General features: G+C 44.1%; 1 protein-coding gene across 1 annotated transcript in view; it reads left to right on the top strand.

The window, feature by feature from the left end:
- Positions 1 to 703: 703 nt before the first annotated feature.
- The window catches only part of LOC119331371, a 34,043-nt gene continuing 13,778 nt past the window's right edge, over positions 704 to 20,968 (top strand). The window contains exon 1 of the mRNA XM_037604533.1: positions 704 to 1,113. Within this exon, the coding sequence (XP_037460430.1) occupies positions 704 to 1,113 (410 nt within the window). The remainder of the gene's footprint in view (positions 1,114 to 20,968) is intronic.

Raw genomic sequence — 20,968 nt, 5'->3', positions numbered from 1 at the left:
CCTTTGTTGGTCTATGCACACAACCATTTTTATTAAAGCAGCGTAAAAATCAGATGTTATACAAATGACAAAAGGTCTTAGGGAACTGATAGATAGTATATTTATATGACTCATTCTCATATATCGTATAACCGAACCATCATCCCAACCGATTTAATCCTTGCGGCCCCCTTCCGTTGGTTGCACACGATATTCATGGATGTCCTTGCGGTTCTCAACATAACCTGCAAAAAAGTGGAAGGATAAAAAATGAAAAAATGACTAGAAAAAATATGGTCAAAGGGGAAAGGGCATTAAGGTTCCGGCTCAAGTAGTGTGGTCTTTCACTGCGATCAGGGAAGAGGTGATGCACCTTCGACTCGACTTGTTAGGAAAACGGGCTACAAATTAGGAGGCTCTCGGCTCGAATTGATCAAAACAAACTAAGCCAAGACATGCCGGCTTGAGCATATGTTCTTCCAGCCTGTAGATCTGTGTCATAGAACCACACGTCTTATGCTGATCACAAGATACGTATTCTTTTCCTTTTGGAGAAAAAGCTAGCTAGGTACATATACTTGCCTTCAGCTTGCGAACAAGAAGAAGTACTTGCCACGTACATGGATGCATATAGAATTAGTACATCACCAGTCGGCCTGTAGCCCCAGTAAAACCGATTTGAACTAGACACGAAGCCACCGGCCGGCGGAGGGAGGAGCTAGCCATGGCGGAGCTCGCGTCAGGCGCTGTGAGCTCCCTGCTGGGCGTCATCCGCAACGAGGCGCTGCTGCTGGGCCGCGTCCGGCACGACGTGCAGTTCATCCAGGAGGAGATGGAGAGCATGCAGAGCTTCTTGACTCACCTGTCAAAGAAGGCACCCGCCGGCGGCGAGCACGACGAGCAGATTCGCACGTGGATGAACCAGGTCCGGCTGCTCGCCCAGGACAGCAACAACTGCATTGATCTGTATCTGTACCGCGGCAACCCCGAGATCCATCTAGCCAGGGGCGGCCTCCGGCGGTACATCGCATGGCTTCCCTGGTTTGTGCACAAGATGGTGGCGCAGCATCGTGCGGCTATTCAGCTCCGTGCGCTCAGGGAACGTGCCCGTGACATTGGTGAGCGGCGATTGAGGTAGGTACATACACGTTGGAGTACTCCTCCCGTCAATTATTATTTTATCCATCTCCATTTTTTTGTTATTATTACTATATATATTACCTGCAATAATTCAACCCAGAGCTCGGGCTCAGATGAGCCTGGTGCCCGACTTATATCTTATTGAAAATAGATGTCCACGGGCGCTCCCAATGCATTATAATCTTTTAACGTGTCATCCTAAGCGATGAAAAAACATTAAACACACTCATGTATTTATTTTTCGCGAGATCTCCCTCAGAATTTGTATTTAAGCGAGGTTGCATTTATTCCACTCTCTGATTATAATCACATATCATGTTGTCAATATTGTGGCCTAGTTATGGAGAGAAGAGAATAAGAGAAAAATAGGGAGAGAAGCCAAACTAGATCAGATAATTAGTTCTAGTGGTGAGTGCCCGAACTTCAGTGTTATGTTGGCAATTTAAAGTTCTATACACAGATATAAATTTTATTAATTTATTAATATTAATTTTAGTCTTTCTTTTTTAATTAATGTGTCACCTCAGCATCTCAGGCTAGCCATAGTGGAAGTAACTTCAGCAGTAACATCGAGTCAAACTCAGCAAATTTGTTTATGTGCAATGAGTTAATGAGGAGAGACGTAGTTTCAGTAACTTAGCTAGTTACTGTAACATCACATGTCCCAATGCAATATGAGTCTATAACCTAATAAATGAAGCTTTGCATGACATTGGGGATATGTGTATGTTACTAGTATATGTTAGTACTCTCCATTGTGGCTAGTTTCAAACAACTATCTTTCCCCAATAGTACATTCCTAGATTGGGGGAGTTGAGCCAAAGAAACATACTCCAATAACTCCCCTCTCTCTAATAAATTATTAGCGCTCACCAAAAAACTGACCATCTCCCCCTCTATGGAGGAGAGTTGGCGTTCTCACAATATTCTCCCCAATAATGCCACATCAGCAAACAACCTGAAAAGTCACTCTTACCATGCGCCTGTCTCCATGTTTCAGGCCCTGGCCACGACACTCCTGCTAGCCACAATGGGTAGTAACATAGAGAAGTAACATACCCATGTTATTACTCTATGTTACTACGTCCACAGTGGGTAGTAACATATGTGTTGTGTCATGCATCACTTCATTTATTAGGTTGTAGACTCATCTTTTCTTGATATGTGTGATGTTACAGTAACTAGCTATGTTACCATATGCCTCTCTTTCTTCATTAGTTACATACCACATCATCTATTTTGCCTAGATAAATGTGATGTTACCATCTATGTTACTCCCACTGTGGGTAGTCTGAGCCGCCGGCCTCGTGCGCCTCCTGTGGCCGCCGAATAGTGCTTTCCCTCAATTGTCCGCCTCCCGTCGGACATGCCCTCGTTCTGTCGTCCTAACGTGCCTGCCTAGTAATGCTCCCCTGCCTCCGCCTCCCGCTGGCTTCGTGTGCCACCCACCGGACTCGCGCACATCTACCCCCCACCGGCCTCACGTGCCTCCCTCAGCCGCCCTCCTACGTCTCCCTACTGGCCTCCCGCTGGACTCGCATGCTCCCAGTCAGCCAGTTCGTCGCTTAAATAACTATATAAGTTGCAACTTATAAGGACCTAGAGGAGGTGACACTTTATAGAGTTAATTGCACAGAACCACCATAATTGTGGCATCACATGTAGAAAACAAGGTTTCACATTTTTTGGGGGGAATTTGCACCGCATGGAAACATAATCTTTTTCAAAATCACTATAATAAGTTGTTTTTGCTCGTTCAAACAAAAAAAATGACAACTGGAGCTCCTGTAAGGTTGACTTGGCACGACTTAATGGTTCATAGTGGTGGTTGCAAATAGATATAATAGAATGGACTAAATAGTGTAAGGGCCAAGACGATAAGGTCATCTCTATCTCCGGCGTTAGGGAGGACCAAGGCACCATACGACGACGCCCCCGACACCTCCACGTCTTGCCCGTGCCCTGTACTGCTCCTCATTTCCCCTCCACGACGCCTCGCCCCGTCTGATCGAGCCGTCGTTCGTGCGCACCAACGATATAGCTCTTGTACTATTTAGGAGCATATCTCGATATGAATATATACTAGCAGAATGTAGGGTTGTTACCGATGTCCAGGGCCTATACATGAGTACAATAGAGTGGGTTCTACACCTAGGGACATTGCACCCACGATAAAAGTAATCAAAAAAAATAGGAAAAATAAAATAAAATAATTCTGAAACTTTGTGCCTTCGATTATGACCAAATGTTTAGGTTCTTGAAAAAATTGGTGGCCAAATGACATCAGAGGAGCTCTATGAAAAAAATGTGCTCAACCTTATGTGCACTTTCCGAGCAGAATTTGTATTGTGTTTGATTGGAGCTCATTTGATATTTTTGGGCCACTTAACTTTGCAAGCACCTAAAACATTTGTTCATAATCAATGCCATGAAGATTCACCTTTTGTTTTGTTTTTATCTGTTGTTTTGATTTTATTGTTCATCGTGGGTGCATTGTAGTTTGGTGTGGATAACCCAACCATATCTCTAGTAGTTAGACTATATATAGATAGAGATCATAGGAAGATCAATAGGAAATAATTACACATATGTCACATTCAACAACACCCCCTCCCCCCATGCAGTCGAAGTGTCGGTGTTGGCGATGCAAAGACTGGCACAAAACTCCTGGAATGCAGCGGTTGGCAACCCTTTGGTCATAATGTCGGCGAACTATTGGGTACTCGGTACATCAAGGACATGGAGCTGACCCAACTGGATTCTTGGGCACAAAGTGAACATCCAGCTCAATGTGATTGGTGCGCTTATGTTGCACTGGATTGGCTGCCACATAGGTAGCCAAAACATTGTTGCAAAAACTATCGTAGCCTTCGAAAGTAGAACCCAAAGTTAACCAAGGTCACACAACCAACAAGTCTCAACGACAACGTTGACCACATCACGACACTCATCCTCGGCACTCGAGCGGGCGATAGTGGGCTGCCGCTTGGAGGACTAGGAGACGAGTGAGTCACTGAAGAAGACAAAGTAACCATACGTGGATCGTCGTGTGTCAGGACTGCTAGCCCAATCCGCATCCGTGTAGGCAAGAAGCTCGGTGGAGGTGGAGGCGCGAAGGCGTAGACCATCAGTAGGTGTGCTGCGATTGTAGCAAAGAATGTGCTTGACTAGAGACCAGTGAGCATCACGGGTCATAGCAGCAAAAGCCTTTGGTGTTGGGTTGATATCCAAGAAAGATGCATGCAATAGAGCGAGGCACAAGTTTATGCAGTGTGGTGCTATGATGTTAGGGTAGCTGTAACATCCCAAAATTCTAAATTTTGGAATGTTATAATAAATAGATAGATTTGATTGATTGTCTGAAAGTGAGTGAATTCAAAACTTTTTGAATGTTAATTGAGAGGGAATAAAAGGACTTTCCCAAACTTTCATATTTGCTTTCTGATCCCCGAGAATTCAAATTCTTTTCATCACAAAACCCTGGAGAGAAAATGACATGACTTCTTCCATTTATTTAAATGACAAGGGGTGTTGAAAATATTTGAATTTCATTTGGAAAATATTTCCAATTCCGAAACTTCATGCAGCTCAATGATTTTCATGAGAGAAGATAAAATGACTTCTTCAAATTATATGAAATATGAGTTGGGAGTTTCAAAGAATTAAATTCAAAGTTCTTTTGAATTTTATTTTCAATTTGGAGTTATTTGAGTTTTATTCAAATTATTTTTCTCCAAAAATAAATTATATGGAAAATAGGGTAACATGATTCCCTACAATAGAAAATTGGAGAAAAAATAATTTGAAATCACTTTGATATTTCTAAAATGATTTTTATTGGATTTTATTAGACCAGTAGCACTGTTTGAATTATTAGAATTTGTGTGTATTTTATTAAATGCAATAAAAATGTTCATGTCGTGGAGAATCTTTTTCTGCAAATTTTGATATATTATATGCCTATATAATATTTTCTTTTAATTTGTTTTATTATTTTATTTTTCTGGAAATGTTTAAAAAAAATTCCCGACTAGGCCGGCCCAGCCGAAGCCAGGCCAAGGCCCAGCTCCGCGCCGCCTTCCCCGTCGTCCCCGACCGGGACTCTCCCCGGAGTCCGGCGCCGCCCCGCCTCCATTGCCCCTCGCCCAAGCCGCCCTCGCCTCCCCTGACCCCTTTAAAGCCCCACCTCCTCCTCCTCCCCTCCCCGATTCTCGTCGCCGCCGCATGTGCCAGCACCGCCGCCCTCTCCCGCAATCGCCGCCGCCGTTGGTTGCCGCCGCCGCCTCACTGCTCACTGCTCCACGCCGCTGCCGCGCCGCTCCGCGCCGCTACCGCCGTCGCCGGAGCTGCTGCCCACCGTCGCTGGAGATCGCCGGAACCGCCTGCCGCCCGATTCACCGCCCGACCGGCCGGTTTCTTCTGCTCCGGTATAAAACCATCCCCGGTTCGCCGGTTTTCCTTTAGGTTTAGGTTTACTTCGGTTTTTGTTTTAAAAACCGGTTTAGTTTTTTTAGTTAGATCTATTTAGAGAACGTTCTCTGTTTAGAACTAGTTAGTGAACGTTCATTATTTAGATTTTTCCTTTTTCTTTTTATTTTCGGTCAGGGACCTATCTATGATGATTTTATTTGCAGAATAGCCCCTGATCTTCAAAACACCGTAACTTTTTACTCGTTAGTCCAAATCCAACGAAACCAACGCTCACATCTTCGTTATGATCCCCTCTATCCATTAAAACAACTTAAACATGTTTTTGAAAAGTTTAAAATTTGAATTAGATCAGATTTGAATTCAAATTTTGTTTGATCATAACTTGAGTTTCGTAGCTCCGTTTGAGTTGATTCTTTTTGCAAATCGAAGCTCTTGACCTAAACATTCTAATAAGGCCAAATTCACATAATTTTTGGTACTGTTAGAAATTGTTTTATGTTGCAAGAGTTATTTGCTTGGTTTTGATGTTTTCCGAATCGTCTTCTTCGATCTTTCTGATCTTTTGAGTGATTGCTTATGTGTGGTTACTATTGCTTGCTTATGATAGATTGACTAGAGTGTGACGAGTAGAACTATCAAGAGTTTTGAGTGCGAATCATCTTCAGTGACATTGCAGTCAAGTTCACACTTTGATCATATCCCTTTCGTACCCAGTTTTATGCATTAGTTTCAACCCTCAAACATTGGATGAGTAGGGTTGATAACATGTGGGTATTGGGAAGTAGTTACTGAGGTAGGAACCTATTGCCCTGTTACTATCAAACCCTTGGAAGTTACTTCTACGCGTTTCTTATATTGCTATGCTATGCTCGTAGACGTGGTTTGGGTATGAGTGAAATCCATGACAGATGTGAGATTGTTATTTAATGGTTCAGCTTAAGGTGGCAACTTAAATACACATCTGGGTCGATTGCTAGGGGCACCCTGGGGATATACCAGTGGACTTGCCCGGACACCTGGGGATATACCAGTGTTGTCCTAGGAGATCCCGGGGATATACCGTGTGATCATCCTACGGTCCGCCACCCAGGCTCAAAGGGATCATAAGATTATTCATGCTAGAAATTTCCGTGTGCAACCACAAGCTATTATGGGCTCTAGCATAGTTGATTAAGTCGTATGAACTCTTACAGTGGTAGACTAGCAGATGTAGGGGTTGTAGGTGGTACGGTCTACCCATCGTAAGGTGCAAACGCTTCTCAAAGACTATGTCTCGGTCATCCGTTTCTCAAACACCATGTAGTGCGAGAAATCCAACGGAGGAGATCGAGTCTTGTGGGGAAAAGTGCGCAAACCTCTGCAGAGTGTATAAACTAATCATGGTTAGCCGTGTCCCCGGTTATGTACATCTTGGGTATCTAGTTCTTGGATTATCATGTTGATCTCATCACGTTACTTTAAATGAATATTGTTGGGTTTAATGATGTTACTTAATTGGGATCGAGAATGCTGTCAACCATTCTCAATGTTTAACAACCACCATGATAGTTAAATAAATTTATTTCTTTGCAGTAGGGAAAAATTGGCTTTTCGCAAAAACATTATAACCATAGAGCTTTTCCACCAGCCATATATGCATATAGTGATAGCCATTGTTCATCATTTTCTCTGTGATGTGAATTTGCCAGTACATTCAATGTACTGACCCATTTCGGGCTGCAACGTCTCATGTTGCAGGTTTCTTATGACGAGTAAGTGATACGTTAGGATTACGATTTCTACACTCAACTTTGCCGTTGGTGTTGATGGGAATCCACAACCTTGTTACTTCCGCTATTTTTGGATTGAGGTAATAGTATTTATGTTACTTTACACATGTGATTTACCTCTGCTATAAATCCTCGAGTACTGTGTGTGTCAGCATACCGATCAAGGGATGACACTTAAGCACAGAGACTTGATCCAATCGGGTCGGGTCGCTACAAGATGGAATCAGAGCACATGTTGACTGTAGGACATGACCCTAGAAACTGGCAAGCCCATAGCAAATATTTTTCTCTACAACTTTCCCTTTCAAGAAAAAGACCTTTTACCTCTCTTCTCTTCTGAGCTTATTCAAAAAAATTCTCTTTAGTGAGACCATACCCCTTTCCCCTTTTGGCCACATGAAGATTCAACTGATGAGACCACTCCAAGAAGTACAAGATATCGGACAACTAAGACCACTTCGAAATGAAGAGTATTTTCCGTGGATCTGAATAATGGAAACTACAACGGTTGAAGACCGAAGACAAGTATAATTTGAAGGCTCTGAAGGATCCCTAGATTTGTATGACCTAGGAAGGCTACCCTTATGGAACTTGACAGATTATGGAAGTTGTCAATGCCCGAGAGCAGGGTGTATCGGAGAAAGACCGGAGCATGGAGAGTTAAAAACTTAAAGTTTTGTCAAGGAAAACCCTAAGGCAGGAGATATCAACTATGGAGAGATAGCTCATGGAAATGACAAGAGCAGAACACAGCTATCCATGATGTTATCGCCCGCTTATGCTATTGTCACCGTGCTGAGTTAAGCATGCATATGCATGGAAGGATTGGATGGTAAAAGGCTGATGGAGCATCTATCAGCAAGAGGTGAAGTTTTAACCTTAGTCGGTGTATCACATGGATCTGGAATAGTACATCAAGAAGTTTAAGGTGGAGCTCCATGAAGCCGTATTCGACAAAGAAGCATTCCGTGAAGAACTTAGGACCAAGGAGCTGAGGTAGCCAAGCTGGAGGAGCAAAACCTCAAGATACCGGAGATTCGTTAAGAACTGAAGGACAGCAGGATCATGGTTCATGTCAAGGATGTTGAAACCCAGAAGTTTGGAATGCAACTCCAGAAATATTAAAGAATGTCACGAGAGACTTCGCGTCAACAGAGTTGATCTGGCAAAAGAACTTGAGAAAGACAAGCATGATCAGAAGAAGCCATTGGAGGCATGAACAAGACTTGAAGAGTTGATGATTTATTGACCTTTAGAAGACCAAACCCCTGTTATATACCTACGTTAGATGCGATGATTGTGAGCTGTCATTTGTTTGATGTTTTTCGACAGCCACCATAAAATCTGTCCTTTCAAAACTTTTGTTTGTATTGTGTGCACCTCTCTCTATTTCTCTTATCTCACTCCAAACCCATGGACCCAATAGAGGATGAATGAAGATGAGCTTGTATTTTCTGGACCGATGAGTCAGTTGGAGACGGACCGATGGATTCAGAACATGGAGGACTATATGAAGAATAACCCTATAGTTGGAAAGGATATGACCCAACACACTCTTCAGTTCTTTGAAAGAGGTGCTGCTACTTGGTGGAGGATGTACCAAACCATCAATGGATGGCAAGGAGTAACCACTTGGAAAGAATTTAAGTTGACTTTGCCAAAGTCTCGCTTTGTGTCCCAGAAGTTGAAGCCTTATGGAAAGGATATGAGGAAACCATGTGCATGCAAGATTTGTGGAGAAATAGGACACACCCATAAAGAACACAAGGATGAATGCCCTAATTGTGAAGGAAGTCACCCAGTTGAAGAATGCCCAACTAGGCAGATTACTTGTTTCTTGTGTGAAGGGACTACCCACTATCCTACTCAGTGTCACATTTACCCCATGGTACAACAAACCGTACAACAGAAGAAATAAGTAAAGAAAGGAGCCCTTATGGAAATTTTAGAAGAACCCGTGATGAAGGAAGATGTGGAGGACACACCTAAAGAGGACCCGAGTAAACCCTGCACTAAGTCTTGCTATTCATGTGGAGAAGAAGGACACATCTCCCAGAATTGTATGAATGGGGATCTAGTAGAATTCCCGACGGAGGAAGTAGAGTATGACCCACGAGAAATAGAATCCATGATTGGAACGGAAAAGTCCAGGAAGAGAAACAGATTGGATTCCTGGAAGGACCTGAGTCATATCACCTGTTACAAGTGCAAGGAGTCAGGGAAGTACCTCAACAGTTGCCCAAAAAGGAAACCTCGATACTTGTCAGAAGTAATATGTTTTCGTTGTAATAGAGCAGGGCACTTTGCCAGAGGATGCCCCAAGGAGAAGGAGACTTGTGCTAGATAGTGAGTTTGCAACAAAAGAAATGGAGTAGTATAAGTGAGGGCATTTTCTTTTATATTGAGGTGTTGAGTTGAGACATGTAATGGAAAAGCGAGAGATTGTAATCAATTGAGAGTGAATAAATTAGCATCGTTGGTACTGATATGGATTTTATGAGTTGTTACTCTATGAAGAAGGATTTTGACTATTTCTGAAGATATGAGAAATATGGTCTATGGAAGATTTGTGCATTTTAAGGGTGGTAGTACCCTATAAGAACCGTTGACCCCTGGAAAAGATAAGGATACTCCACTGAGTGGATTTCGGACAAAATGAATACGAGTTTTGTCTCGATATGTGTGATACCCCAAGAGTGTGTGGGATGAAGTTGGAGACCGTCAGTTGTTTGGACCAAAGGTGACCAAGGAGTCCAAAGAGAATGTAAAGTTGATTCGAGATAAACTGAAGGTAGCTCAGTCCAGGTAGAAGAGTTATGCAGCCTCAAAAATGCAAGGAGGTAGTCTATGAAATTGGAGACAGAGCATGCTTCGTGAATCCCCTCTGCGAGGAATTAAATGATTTGTAGTTAAGGGAAAATTAGCCCCGAGAATTGTAGGACCATACTGAGTTTTGGAGCGTATGGGAGAAATGGCTAACAAGTTGGAGTCACCCGAAGGACGTCAGGAGTTCATGATGTGTTTCATGGTTCCCAGTTGAAGAAGTGACATGCAGAGATGGCTAATATTCCCCTGTAAGGACGCTTGACCCTGGAAAGGATAATGATGTTCCATGAAGTGGAATATGGACTCCATAAGTATAAGTTTTTATCTCGGTATGTGGGATATCCCACGAGGATGGAGAGATGAATTACTATTGGATATAAAGGAGGTATGATGTTGGAAATATGGATCAAGGGAAATTCCCTGATGAGTCTGAGTAATCATGTCCTAGTTTGGTGACAATAGAAGGAAGAAATATAGTACAATTGAATGGATCTAAAGAATACTAGGAAGTTGGAAGTTGGAATAATGATCCGTTGCCCGATGATAAGTTCAAGGACTACAAGTGATGAGATGGGCCATGACCCACAGGCCCCAGGACCTGCCAAGGAGCAAGCACACTCTTGCTGAAGGAAAAACCCTGGAAGAGGATATGCCCTTATCAATAGACGACCTTATAGGAGTAACGCAAAACCTGAGAGTTGTGAAGGAACGATAGATGGTTGTTTGGCTTGCAGAATCTATGGATTTATCCGAACTTGGTTCGTCGACAAGAGAAATTCTGCAATGCTTGTGAGGATGACCGAGTGTTAGAATGCGAGATTCGCTAAACTGTATACAAGGTAATGATTTGGGTGCGGGATGGATTGATCACCACACCGACTTACTCTTATGATTCACTTTGCTATATGGGATGGTAAATCTGAGTGACTTACCTATAGTAGAGAGACGACGATATTAACCTTGTTTAAGCCTTAGAATGGTATAGGTATTTTTTCCCTTGTACAAGGCAGCTTTGCCAACCGTAGGTTATACGGTGAGGATCAACCCAGACCCATTTCCTGCAGGAGAAACCATAAATTTGTTGACCACCATGAGATATCGATTAGTTGTTTAGTACTGGCGCCAGACCCGTCAGGTAAGAAGACCCAGTCTCGGAATAACCTTACCCAGATGAAAGGACAAAAGAATTGAGGAAAAGGTTATGCCACTACCGAAAGAGCCAGAGAAGGAATTATACAGAAGATCTGAGAAGACCGGCACTGTCAAGAATAAGGATGGCGTATATGAGTTTTGATGGAACTGTAACGATGCTTCTAAGGGTGGTAGCACCCCAGACCTCGTGTGATGATCAATGGATTTTGAGGAGACCCCCAAACCCTAACCTATTTCTTGCTAGCCTCTCCGAATCTCAAGGACGAAATTCATTTTAAGGGTGGTAGGTTTGTAATATCCCAAAATTCTAAATTTTGGAATGTTATAATAAATAGATAGATTTGATTGATTGCCTGAAAGTGAGTGAATTCAAAACTTTTTGAAAGTTAATTGAGAGGGAATAAAAGGACTTTCCCAAACTTTCATATTTGCTTTCTGATCCCCGAGAATTCAAATTCTTTTCATCACAAAACCCTGGAGAGAAGATAACATGACTTCTTCCATTTATTTAAATGACAAGGGGTGTTGAAAATATTTGAGTTTCATTTGGAAAATATTTCCAATTCCGAAACTTCATGCAGCTCAATGATTTTCATGAGAGAAGATAAAATGACTTCTTCAAATTATATGAAATATGAGTTGGCAGTTTCAAAGAATTAAATTCAAAGTTCTTTTGAATTTTATTTTCAATTTGGAGTTATTTGAGTTTTATTCAAATTATTTTTCTCCAAAAATAAGTTATATGGAAAATAGGGTAACATGATTCCCTACAATAGAAAATTGGAGAAAATTTAATTTGAAATCATTTTGATATTTCTAAAATGATTTTTATTGGATTTTATTAGACCAGTAGCACTGTTTGAATTATTAGAATTTGTGTGTATTTTATTAAATGCAAGGAAAATGTTCAGGTCGTAGAGAATCTTTTTCTGCAAATTTTGATATATTATATGCCTATATAATATTTTACTTTAATTTGTTTTATTATTTTATTTGTCTGGAAATGTTAAAAAAAATTCCCGACTGGGCCGGCCCAGCCGAAGCCAGGCCAAGGCCCAGCACCGCGCCGCCTTCCCCGTCGTCCCTGACCGGGACTCTCCCCGGAGTCCGGCGCCGCCCCGCCTCCATTGCCCCTCGCCCAAGCCGCCCTCGCCTCCCCTGACCCCCTTTAAAGCCCCGCCGCCTCCTCCTCCCCTTCCCGCTTCTCGTCGCTGCCGCATGCGCCAGCGCTGCCGCCCTCTGTCGCACTCGCCGCCGCCGTTGGTTGCCGCCACCGCCTCGCTGCTCGCTGCTCCACGCCGCTGCCGCGCCGCCTCCCGCCGCTGCCGCGCTGCTCCGCGCCGCTACCGCCGTCGCCGGAGCTGCTACCCACCATCGACGGAGATTGCCGAAACCGCCTGCCGCCCAATCCGCCGCCCGACCGGCCGGTTTCTTCTGGTCCGGTATAAAACCATCCCCGGTTCGCCGGTTTTCCTTTAGGTTTAGGTTTACTTCGGTTTTCGTTTTAAAAACCGGTTTAGTTTTTTTAGTTAGATCTATTTAGAGAACGTTCTCTGTTTAGAACTAGTTAGTGAACGTTCATTATTTAGATTTTTCCTTTTTCTTTTTATTTTCGGCCAGGGACCTATCTGTGATGATTTTATTTGCAGAATAACCCCTGATCTTCAAAACACCGTAACTTTTTACTCGTTAGTCCAAATCCAACGAAACCAACGCTCACATCTTCGTTATGATCCCCTCTATCCATTAAAACAACTTAAACATGTTTTTGAAAAGTTTAAAATTTGAATTAGATCAGATTTGAATTCAAACTTCGTTTGATCATAACTTGAGTTTCATAGCTCCGTTTGAGTTGATTCTTTTTGCAAATCGAAGCTCTTGACCTAAACATTCTAATAAGGCCAAATTCACATAATTTTTGGTACTATTAGAAATTGTTTTATGTTGCAAGAGTTATTTGCTTGGTTTTGATGTTTTCCGAATCGTCTTCTATGTGTGGTTACTATTGCTTGCTTATGATAGATTGACCAGAGTGTGACGAGTAGAACTATCAAGAGTTCTGAGTGCGAATCATCTTCATCGACATTGCAGGAAAGTTTACACTTTGATCATATCCCTTTCGTACCCAGTTTTATGCATTAGTTTCAACCCTCAAACATTGCATGAGTACGATTGATAACATGTGGGTATTGGGAAGTAGTTACTAAGGTAGGAACCTATTGCCCTGTTACTATCAAACCCTTGGAAGTTACTTCTACGCGTTGCTTATATTGCTATGCTATGCTCGTAGACGTGGTTTGGGTATGAGTGAAATCCATGACAGATGTGAGATTGTTATTTAATGGTTCAGCTTAAGGTGGAAACTTAAATACACATCTGGGTGGATTGCTAGGGGCACCCTGGGGATATACCAGTGGACTTGCCCGGACACCTGGGGATATAGCAGTGTTGTCCTAGGAGATCCCGGGGATATACCGTGTGATCATCTTACGGTCCGCCACCCAGGCTCAAAGGGATCATAAGATTATTCATGCTAGAAACTTCCATGTGCAGCCACAAGCTATTATGGGCTCTAGCATAGTTGATTAAGTCGTGCGAACTCTTACAGTGGTAGACTAGCAGATATAGGGGTTGTAGGTGGTACGGTCTACCCATCGTAAGGTGCAAACGCTTCTCAAAGACTATGTCTCGGTCATCCGTTTCTCAAACACCATGTAGTGCGAGAAATCCAAGGGAGGAGATCGAGTCTTGTGGGGAAAAGTGCGCAAACCTCTGCATAGTGTATAAACTAATCATGGTTAGCCGTGTCCCCGGTTATGGACATCTTGAGTATCTAGTTCTTGGATTATCCTGTTGATCTCATCACGTTACTTTATATGAACATTGTTGGGTTTAATGATGTTACTTAATTGGGATTGAGAATGCTGTCAACCATTCTCAGTGTTTAACAACCACCATGATAGTTAAATAAATTTATTTCTTTGCAGTAGGGAAAAATTGGCTTTTCACAAAAACATTATAACCATAGAGCTTTTCCACTAGCCATATATGCATATAGTGATAGCCATTGTTCATCATTTTCTCTATGGTGTGAATTTTTTTTTTTGACTGTGAAGACAGTAGGAAAGGTTCCTACTGCATATATATTACTAAAACCTCAGGGGGTACATTTACATGTGTGATTTACATACATGGGTGGTTGAGGTACCACCATGGGACACCCTAGTTTACAAGACGCCTACTGTATGGACCCAACTATGGCAGATACAATATGTTGTTTGGAAGGTTTCACTCTATATCTAAGATTGTCAAAGTCCAACTTAAACCTCTGTTTCCAGGAAGCAACTGATGGCTTAATTTTCCTAAAGTGGTGGTTGTTTCTCTCCTTCCAGAGACTCCAGGCCGACGTCAAAAAAATATCCATCCACATCTTTCTAGGGTGCACGGTCTTTTGATGTTTGATCATGTCAAGTCTGTCATGCTGCAAAGACCAGTTGAAGCCTAGATGTAGCCAACATTCCTGACTAAATGTGCAGTGAAAGAAGAGGTGTTCCACCGTTTCTTCAACATGTTGGCCACAAAGGAGGCAGTCGAAGTTTGTCCCAATGTTGTAGTGTCTCCTCTTGAGCATGTTTCTGGTGTTGAGGCGATCAACCAGCAGGAACCACCCGAATGTTTTGAGCTTGGGAGTACACTTTGCTTTCCATAACCAACCGAAGGCTTCATGGGCAGTTACATCTCTGAAGTAGAATCTGTAGTATGATGATGTCTGAAAAGTATTGCCGCCCCAAATACACTGCCGGGTGTCATGTTCCTCCGTAAGAGTGTTTTCGGCCACTTCAAGTTGGATGGATCGCAGCTCATCATGGGCCTGAATAGAAAGCGGGAGATGAAAGTTTTCCTGCAGATGGGGGGACGTGAAAATGTGTTGTACCGAGACATCTTCAGAGATAGCATATGAGTAGGCTCTCGGGCAACTATCAGCATATATGGACTGGCTCCAATTATCTTTCCAAAAGAGCGTAGAAGATCCATTCCCAATTTTTACGTGCGTGACGCCGCGATATATGGGCATTAGCTGAGTTAAGTCTTTCCACCAGAAGGAGCCACATGCATCATGTGCATGAGGGATGGAGTCACCATAGTAGGAATCCCAAATGAGATGTACCCAAGGGATATCATGCCTGTTGTAAAACTTGTGGAGAAACTTAAGCAGCAAAGCGTCATTCTGTATTTTGAGGTTGACAACTCCCAGTCCACCATTTTTCTTAGGCCTGCAGACCATGTCCCAAGCCGCAAGAGAATTGCTCTTGGTCCCATCTTCGGTCCGTTTTTGCCATAGGCAATGCCTTCTGATCTTGTCTAGTTGGGCTATAATTTTTGGTGGGATGCGAATGGTACCCATAGTGAACATGATAAGAGAGGTTACCAACGAATTCATTAGAGCAAGTTTCCCCACGTACGACATTAGAGACATAGCAGCCGTAATGTTTCTTTCTGCTTTGCAAACAAGCGGAGCCAGATCCAGCACGGTCGGACGAGTGGTGCCTAGGGGCAGCCCCAGATATGTGAACGGCATGGAACCCACTGTGCAACCTAACAGCTCAGCCAGTTCTTTGCATTTGTCAGGAGGCGTGTTAATTGGCACAAGTGTGGACTTATGGAAGTTGATTTTGAGCCCTACTGACGTGGCATAATCCTCCAGAATTTCCTTAATCTTGGTGAGTTGCCGGGTGCAAGCTGGCAGGATGATGAGTGTGTCATCCGCGTATTGGATAACTGGGTAATCCCCGTTAGTGTCACGTTGGATTGGTAATTCCAGGATATTATTCCGAAGAGCTTCGTTGATTGCAGATTGAAGGAGATCCGCAGCTATAACAAATATTAGAGGCGAGAGGGGGTCACCTTGTCGCACACCGCACTTGCATAGGAAAGAACTTCCTGGAGTACCATTTAGAATGACTGAGGATTTGCCAGAATTGAAGATACTTTGCATCCAGTGGAGCCATTTGTCATTGAAACCCACTTTTTTCATAATGTGGAGCATAGACGAGTGTTGAATAGTGTCAAAGGCTTTGGCAAAATCAAGTTTCAGTAGGATAATCTCATTTTGCGAGGCTTGACACTGGTGAATATACTCGAAGGCCCACGCTAAGCAGTCATGTATGGATCGTCCACGCAAGAACCCGTACTGATTACGGTGGACTATCTGCAAGATGATTTTTTGGAGACGATTGGCCAGTAGTTTGGTGATCAGCTTAAGGTAACAATTGAGCAAAGTGATTGGGCGAAAGTCATTGACCGTCTCCTAGGAGGCATTCTTTGGTATCAGAGTGATATAACCATAATTTATGCTTTCAAGATTCAAGTCTCCTCTGTGAAATTCATTGCATAAGTTGTAGAATTCATTTTTAATGATAGGCCAACAAGCTTTCAAAAAGGCTCCATTGAAACCATCCTGGCCCGGGGCTTTGTCCGGGGCCATTTCCTTAATCGCAGCATCAATTTCATGTGTTGCAAACGGGGCAGTGAGGCGCTCAAAGTCCACTTGGTGACGGAGCAGAGACGATAGGTTGAGTTTCATGTTAGGTTGCGAGCAAGAACCCAGCCTTTGTTTGAAGGCTTGAAATAAGATAGCTTCTTTACTTGCATGATCCTTGACGGTATATCCATTTTCAGATTTTAGGGTAGCAATGCAGTTTCGTCTGAATCGTTCCGTGGCAACAGCTTGAAAAAATTTCGAGTTTTCATCGCCAAACTTAATCCAACGGATTGTGCATCTCTTCTTCCAGTACTCCTTTTGGTAACTAAGGAGTCGTAGGAGGTGTTTTTTGAGGATTTTTTTGAAGTTACGCTCAGGGATCGAAAGTGTACGTCGTTCTTCAAGACTATCCAGCTCAAGAAGGGCCTGATTTGAGTTCTCAATGGCAATTTTTAGGCGGGAAATCTTTTTGCTCCAGTGGGATAGGGCGTATCTGACAGCTTTCAGCTTTTGACAAAGGATCGAAGCTGCATTTTTGTCTTTGCCAAATTTTATGGGTTTATTCCAAGCGTCCTCCACAGTCTGCATAAAGCCAGGGTGCGCAATCCAGTATGTTTCAAACCGGAAGATCTTGCTCCGGGGGATTGTGGATTGAATGACCACGGAGCAGGGAATGTGATCAGATACAGGGCGGCCCAAAGGGTTTACCATGGTATTGGGGAAGGATGTCGTCCAGTTGAGCGAGGTGAAGAACCAGTCTAGTTGTTCGAGCAGGGGGTTGATCTGCATGTTCGACCAGGTGTAAGCCCTACCTTTAATAGGAAGTTCAGTTAAGTCCTGCTCATGGATGAAGTCGTTGAAAGTAAACATATCCTGGGCGTTTCCCCCTGGTAGGTTTCGATTGTTAGGCGATCGAATGAAATTGAAGTCTCCAAGCAGTAGCCAATCTTCAGTCAGCGGAATTGTCAAGTCAAACAACCATTTAGTGTAAGTATTACGCTGCTCCCCTTGACACGGGCCGTAGATGTTAACCAACGTCCAAGTATGCGCATTTTGAGTGGAAGTGAAGGTGACGCCTAACGCAAATTGTTCCTCAAAGGCGATCGTACCAGAGAAGAGAGCACTATTCCAGATCGTAACAATTCCCCCCGACGCTCCGACAGACGGGATATACGCAAATTTATCAAAGCGTTTTGGACAAAGCAACTTGAGAGTGCTAGCATCAAACGTCTGCATTTTAGTCTCTTGAAGACAGATAATCGCACATCCACTAGACTGGATCGCATTAGATAAGGCTAAGCGCTTTTTGTCCGCATTAAGACCACGAATATTCCAACAAAGTACGTTCCACGACTGCAAAAGAGCCATTAAGCGATGAAATAAAGCGAGGAATCAAGCTGAGGATGATGAAGAGGTCCCCGCCGGGTCTTCAGTGAAAGCAGCAACCGTGAGCTCCTCCTCCGGGATAGCACATAGATTTGTGCCAATGGCTTGCATTGTGGCAATGTCAGTTGGAGGAGGGAGATCTTCAGGAGCCATCTGATTTGAAGCAGCAGTTGCAGGACCAGCAGAGACGGCTGTAGGAACAGTGCACGGTTTTACCTTGGATTTAGAGACCTTGGCTTCAGACAGAGAGGTGGTGCGAAATCCATCATATTTGTTAGTACGAGTGCTGCGACGGAGAGTGGAAGTGTCAATGGGGACTGGCGCCTTTCCTTTGCGTTTATGAGCTGAAGAACCCACCGCACTGCTTGTAGTTTCAGAAATGGCACCTGTTGCAATCTGAAGCAGGCCAGTCTGAGTTTCAGAGTGACGTGCAGCCAAGTCCATGAGGTGTGAATCAGTCTCCAAATCAGAACTGAGAGTGTTGGTTTGTACCACCACAGTGGCAGAATCCTCAGTTTCAGTCAGCAGCACATGAGAAGCTTCCATGGATCCCTGTGGTTCCAGCCTGGACTGATCAACAAGTGGTGCCTGGCTGTCAGAAAGTTCCTCAATGAGCAGTGATGCAGTAGTTGCCGGAGCAAGCAGAGTATTTTGTGAGAATTGAATGCCAGTAGGGCCAGCAGTGACCTGAACTTCAAAGTGCATAACCTCGTGTCTGAATCCAAAACCAGCAGCCCATGGTCCCCTTGTAGCAAGTATAGGCCGGATGGCATTGAAAAGTGCAGTATTGAGTTGCTGTCGGGGAACAGGGTTGGCCAAAAGGATTTCCATGAGGGAATCGCCCTAAGCAGATAGACCAAAGCGCATACCTTGGTCATGAATGTCGACAGAGATGGTAACCACGTCAGCAGCAGTAGATGGAGCCGCCAGAGCAGCAGAAAAGGCTCCTGGAGAAGTCACTGGCATAACAAGCAAGTCGGAGACAGTGGCATCAGATTCTTCCGAGGATGTATATTCAGAAGATTCAGTAATTGCCTCATGCCATGCTTGCATAGGATTGTCAGTGATATTATTGTCAGGAACCACTATATGCATAACAGTCAAACCCTGAGAGGCCAGCCAGGCTTGGAAGTTCATTAGGTGGGGTGGCATAGGAGGAGCTGGAGGTTCAGGCCAGGGAGCCCACTCTTGGTTGGGAGCTTCTGCATTGTTGTGATGCACAGGGTGATTGGGGGCAGCATTCTGTACCAGCCAGTTGTGAACTTGCTGCTGGTAAAGCTGTTCAGCAGTGAGTTCAGGCCCGAACTGAGGATGTGGATTGCCATCTGCGGGAGGAGGTTCTTCATTTGGAGGCAGCACATCAGGCAGCAACCCATTCCAGTCATTGCTTCTCAAAATAGTAACCTGGACCGTCCAGCAGTCTCGTGCACCTCCCAACTGCCAAACAATAAAACTCTTGGGTACGAGATTCAGACGGATAACGCGAGCTTTGATGAGCATGTACCGTCTATCCTGGCGAGGATTGTACCAATGAACAAGAGATCCATAACCCCCTAAAGCCTTGGTGATGTAGTAGTCTGTTTGGTAATCGTAAGGAAATCCAAAAAACATCAACCAAATCTCTGGGCCAAATGAGGTGGTGCGTCTGTTAAGAGCTTCATTATGCGGCACAAAGGTGATAAGCAAATCCTCCTCCTCAAGTTCTAGCGGGGTATTGACAGCCGTATCTCTCAAGAAAGAACTTGCAAAACCAAAGATTCCAATACCCAGAGGATGATCACTACATTCAGTGGTAAAAAGATGCGCTTCATGCAGCAAACCTTCAATCGCCCTTCGAACGGCAGCCCGGCGATGCAGAGGAACATATGCGCTTGCTTCCGCAATCGCCAAGAAGTCGTGGTTGAGTGGCGCAATCGGTCCAACCACCATCCCAGACCGAACCAGACGATCCGCAGGTCCAGGCTCCACTGCAAACCCAGGCGGCAGGAAGATGACGGGGTTGAGTGGGTAGTTTGCCATGGTGGAGGTCGAGGAGGGTGGGGGCGTCAATGGCGAGCGAGACAGAGTGATGGCATAGGTGGCAGGGGAGGTGCTCTGTGGACTGGGGCGAGACGTTTGGGCAATCGAGGTGGAAGGCGGAGCGTGAGGGGCAGAATCGATAGGTCGAGTGGATTTAGGAATCCATTTCCACTTTTGCGCTTTCTTTCTTTGGAAACATTGCCGCGCCAAGTGTCCATAGAATCCACAGGATTGACATCGGACGGTGGTACGCTTGTGCCGATTGTAGGTAAGTGGTGGCAAAGCAGCGGTATTGACGTTGGGGATTTGTTTCCCTAGGCCAGCTCCATCCTGGTCAAGAGCAAGCATATTTGAACCAGAAATATGGCAATTGATTGCCTTGTGGTCAGGCGCCGAACAAATAATGCAAATAAGGCGTGCAAGGCAATTGGATTTTTTGTGTCCCCATTGCAGGCATTTTGAGCAGAGCGAGGCCCATTGCGTGTTAAGCTCTGTTATATCTGCCAACGAGTAGTGGGCTTGGGCCAGATCAGCCTTGTTTTGATTAGAAAGTATTGGATGCCAGTGTTCATGTGGAGGTGCATATTTGAACGCGGACGAAAGAAAACATTGTGGCAGCGGTGGATATTGGACATTAAGTATGCATTTAAAGCTGCCCAAAAGAATGAACTCCGCAGGCTGACTGTCCGCCAATTGCTCCTGACGGAGAAAATGCTGCATTAAATGAATATGTGATTCCGCAGCCGGTGATGTAGGCAATTGGCACTGCTGAATCAGTGGATCA

The sequence above is a fragment of the Triticum dicoccoides genome, chromosome 7A, assembly GCF_002162155.2.
Source record: "Triticum dicoccoides isolate Atlit2015 ecotype Zavitan chromosome 7A, WEW_v2.0, whole genome shotgun sequence".
NCBI classification, from domain to species: domain Eukaryota; kingdom Viridiplantae; phylum Streptophyta; class Magnoliopsida; order Poales; family Poaceae; genus Triticum; species Triticum dicoccoides.
The sequence above is the reverse complement of the archived record's forward strand: the minus strand, read 5'-3'. Positions and strand labels throughout refer to the sequence as shown.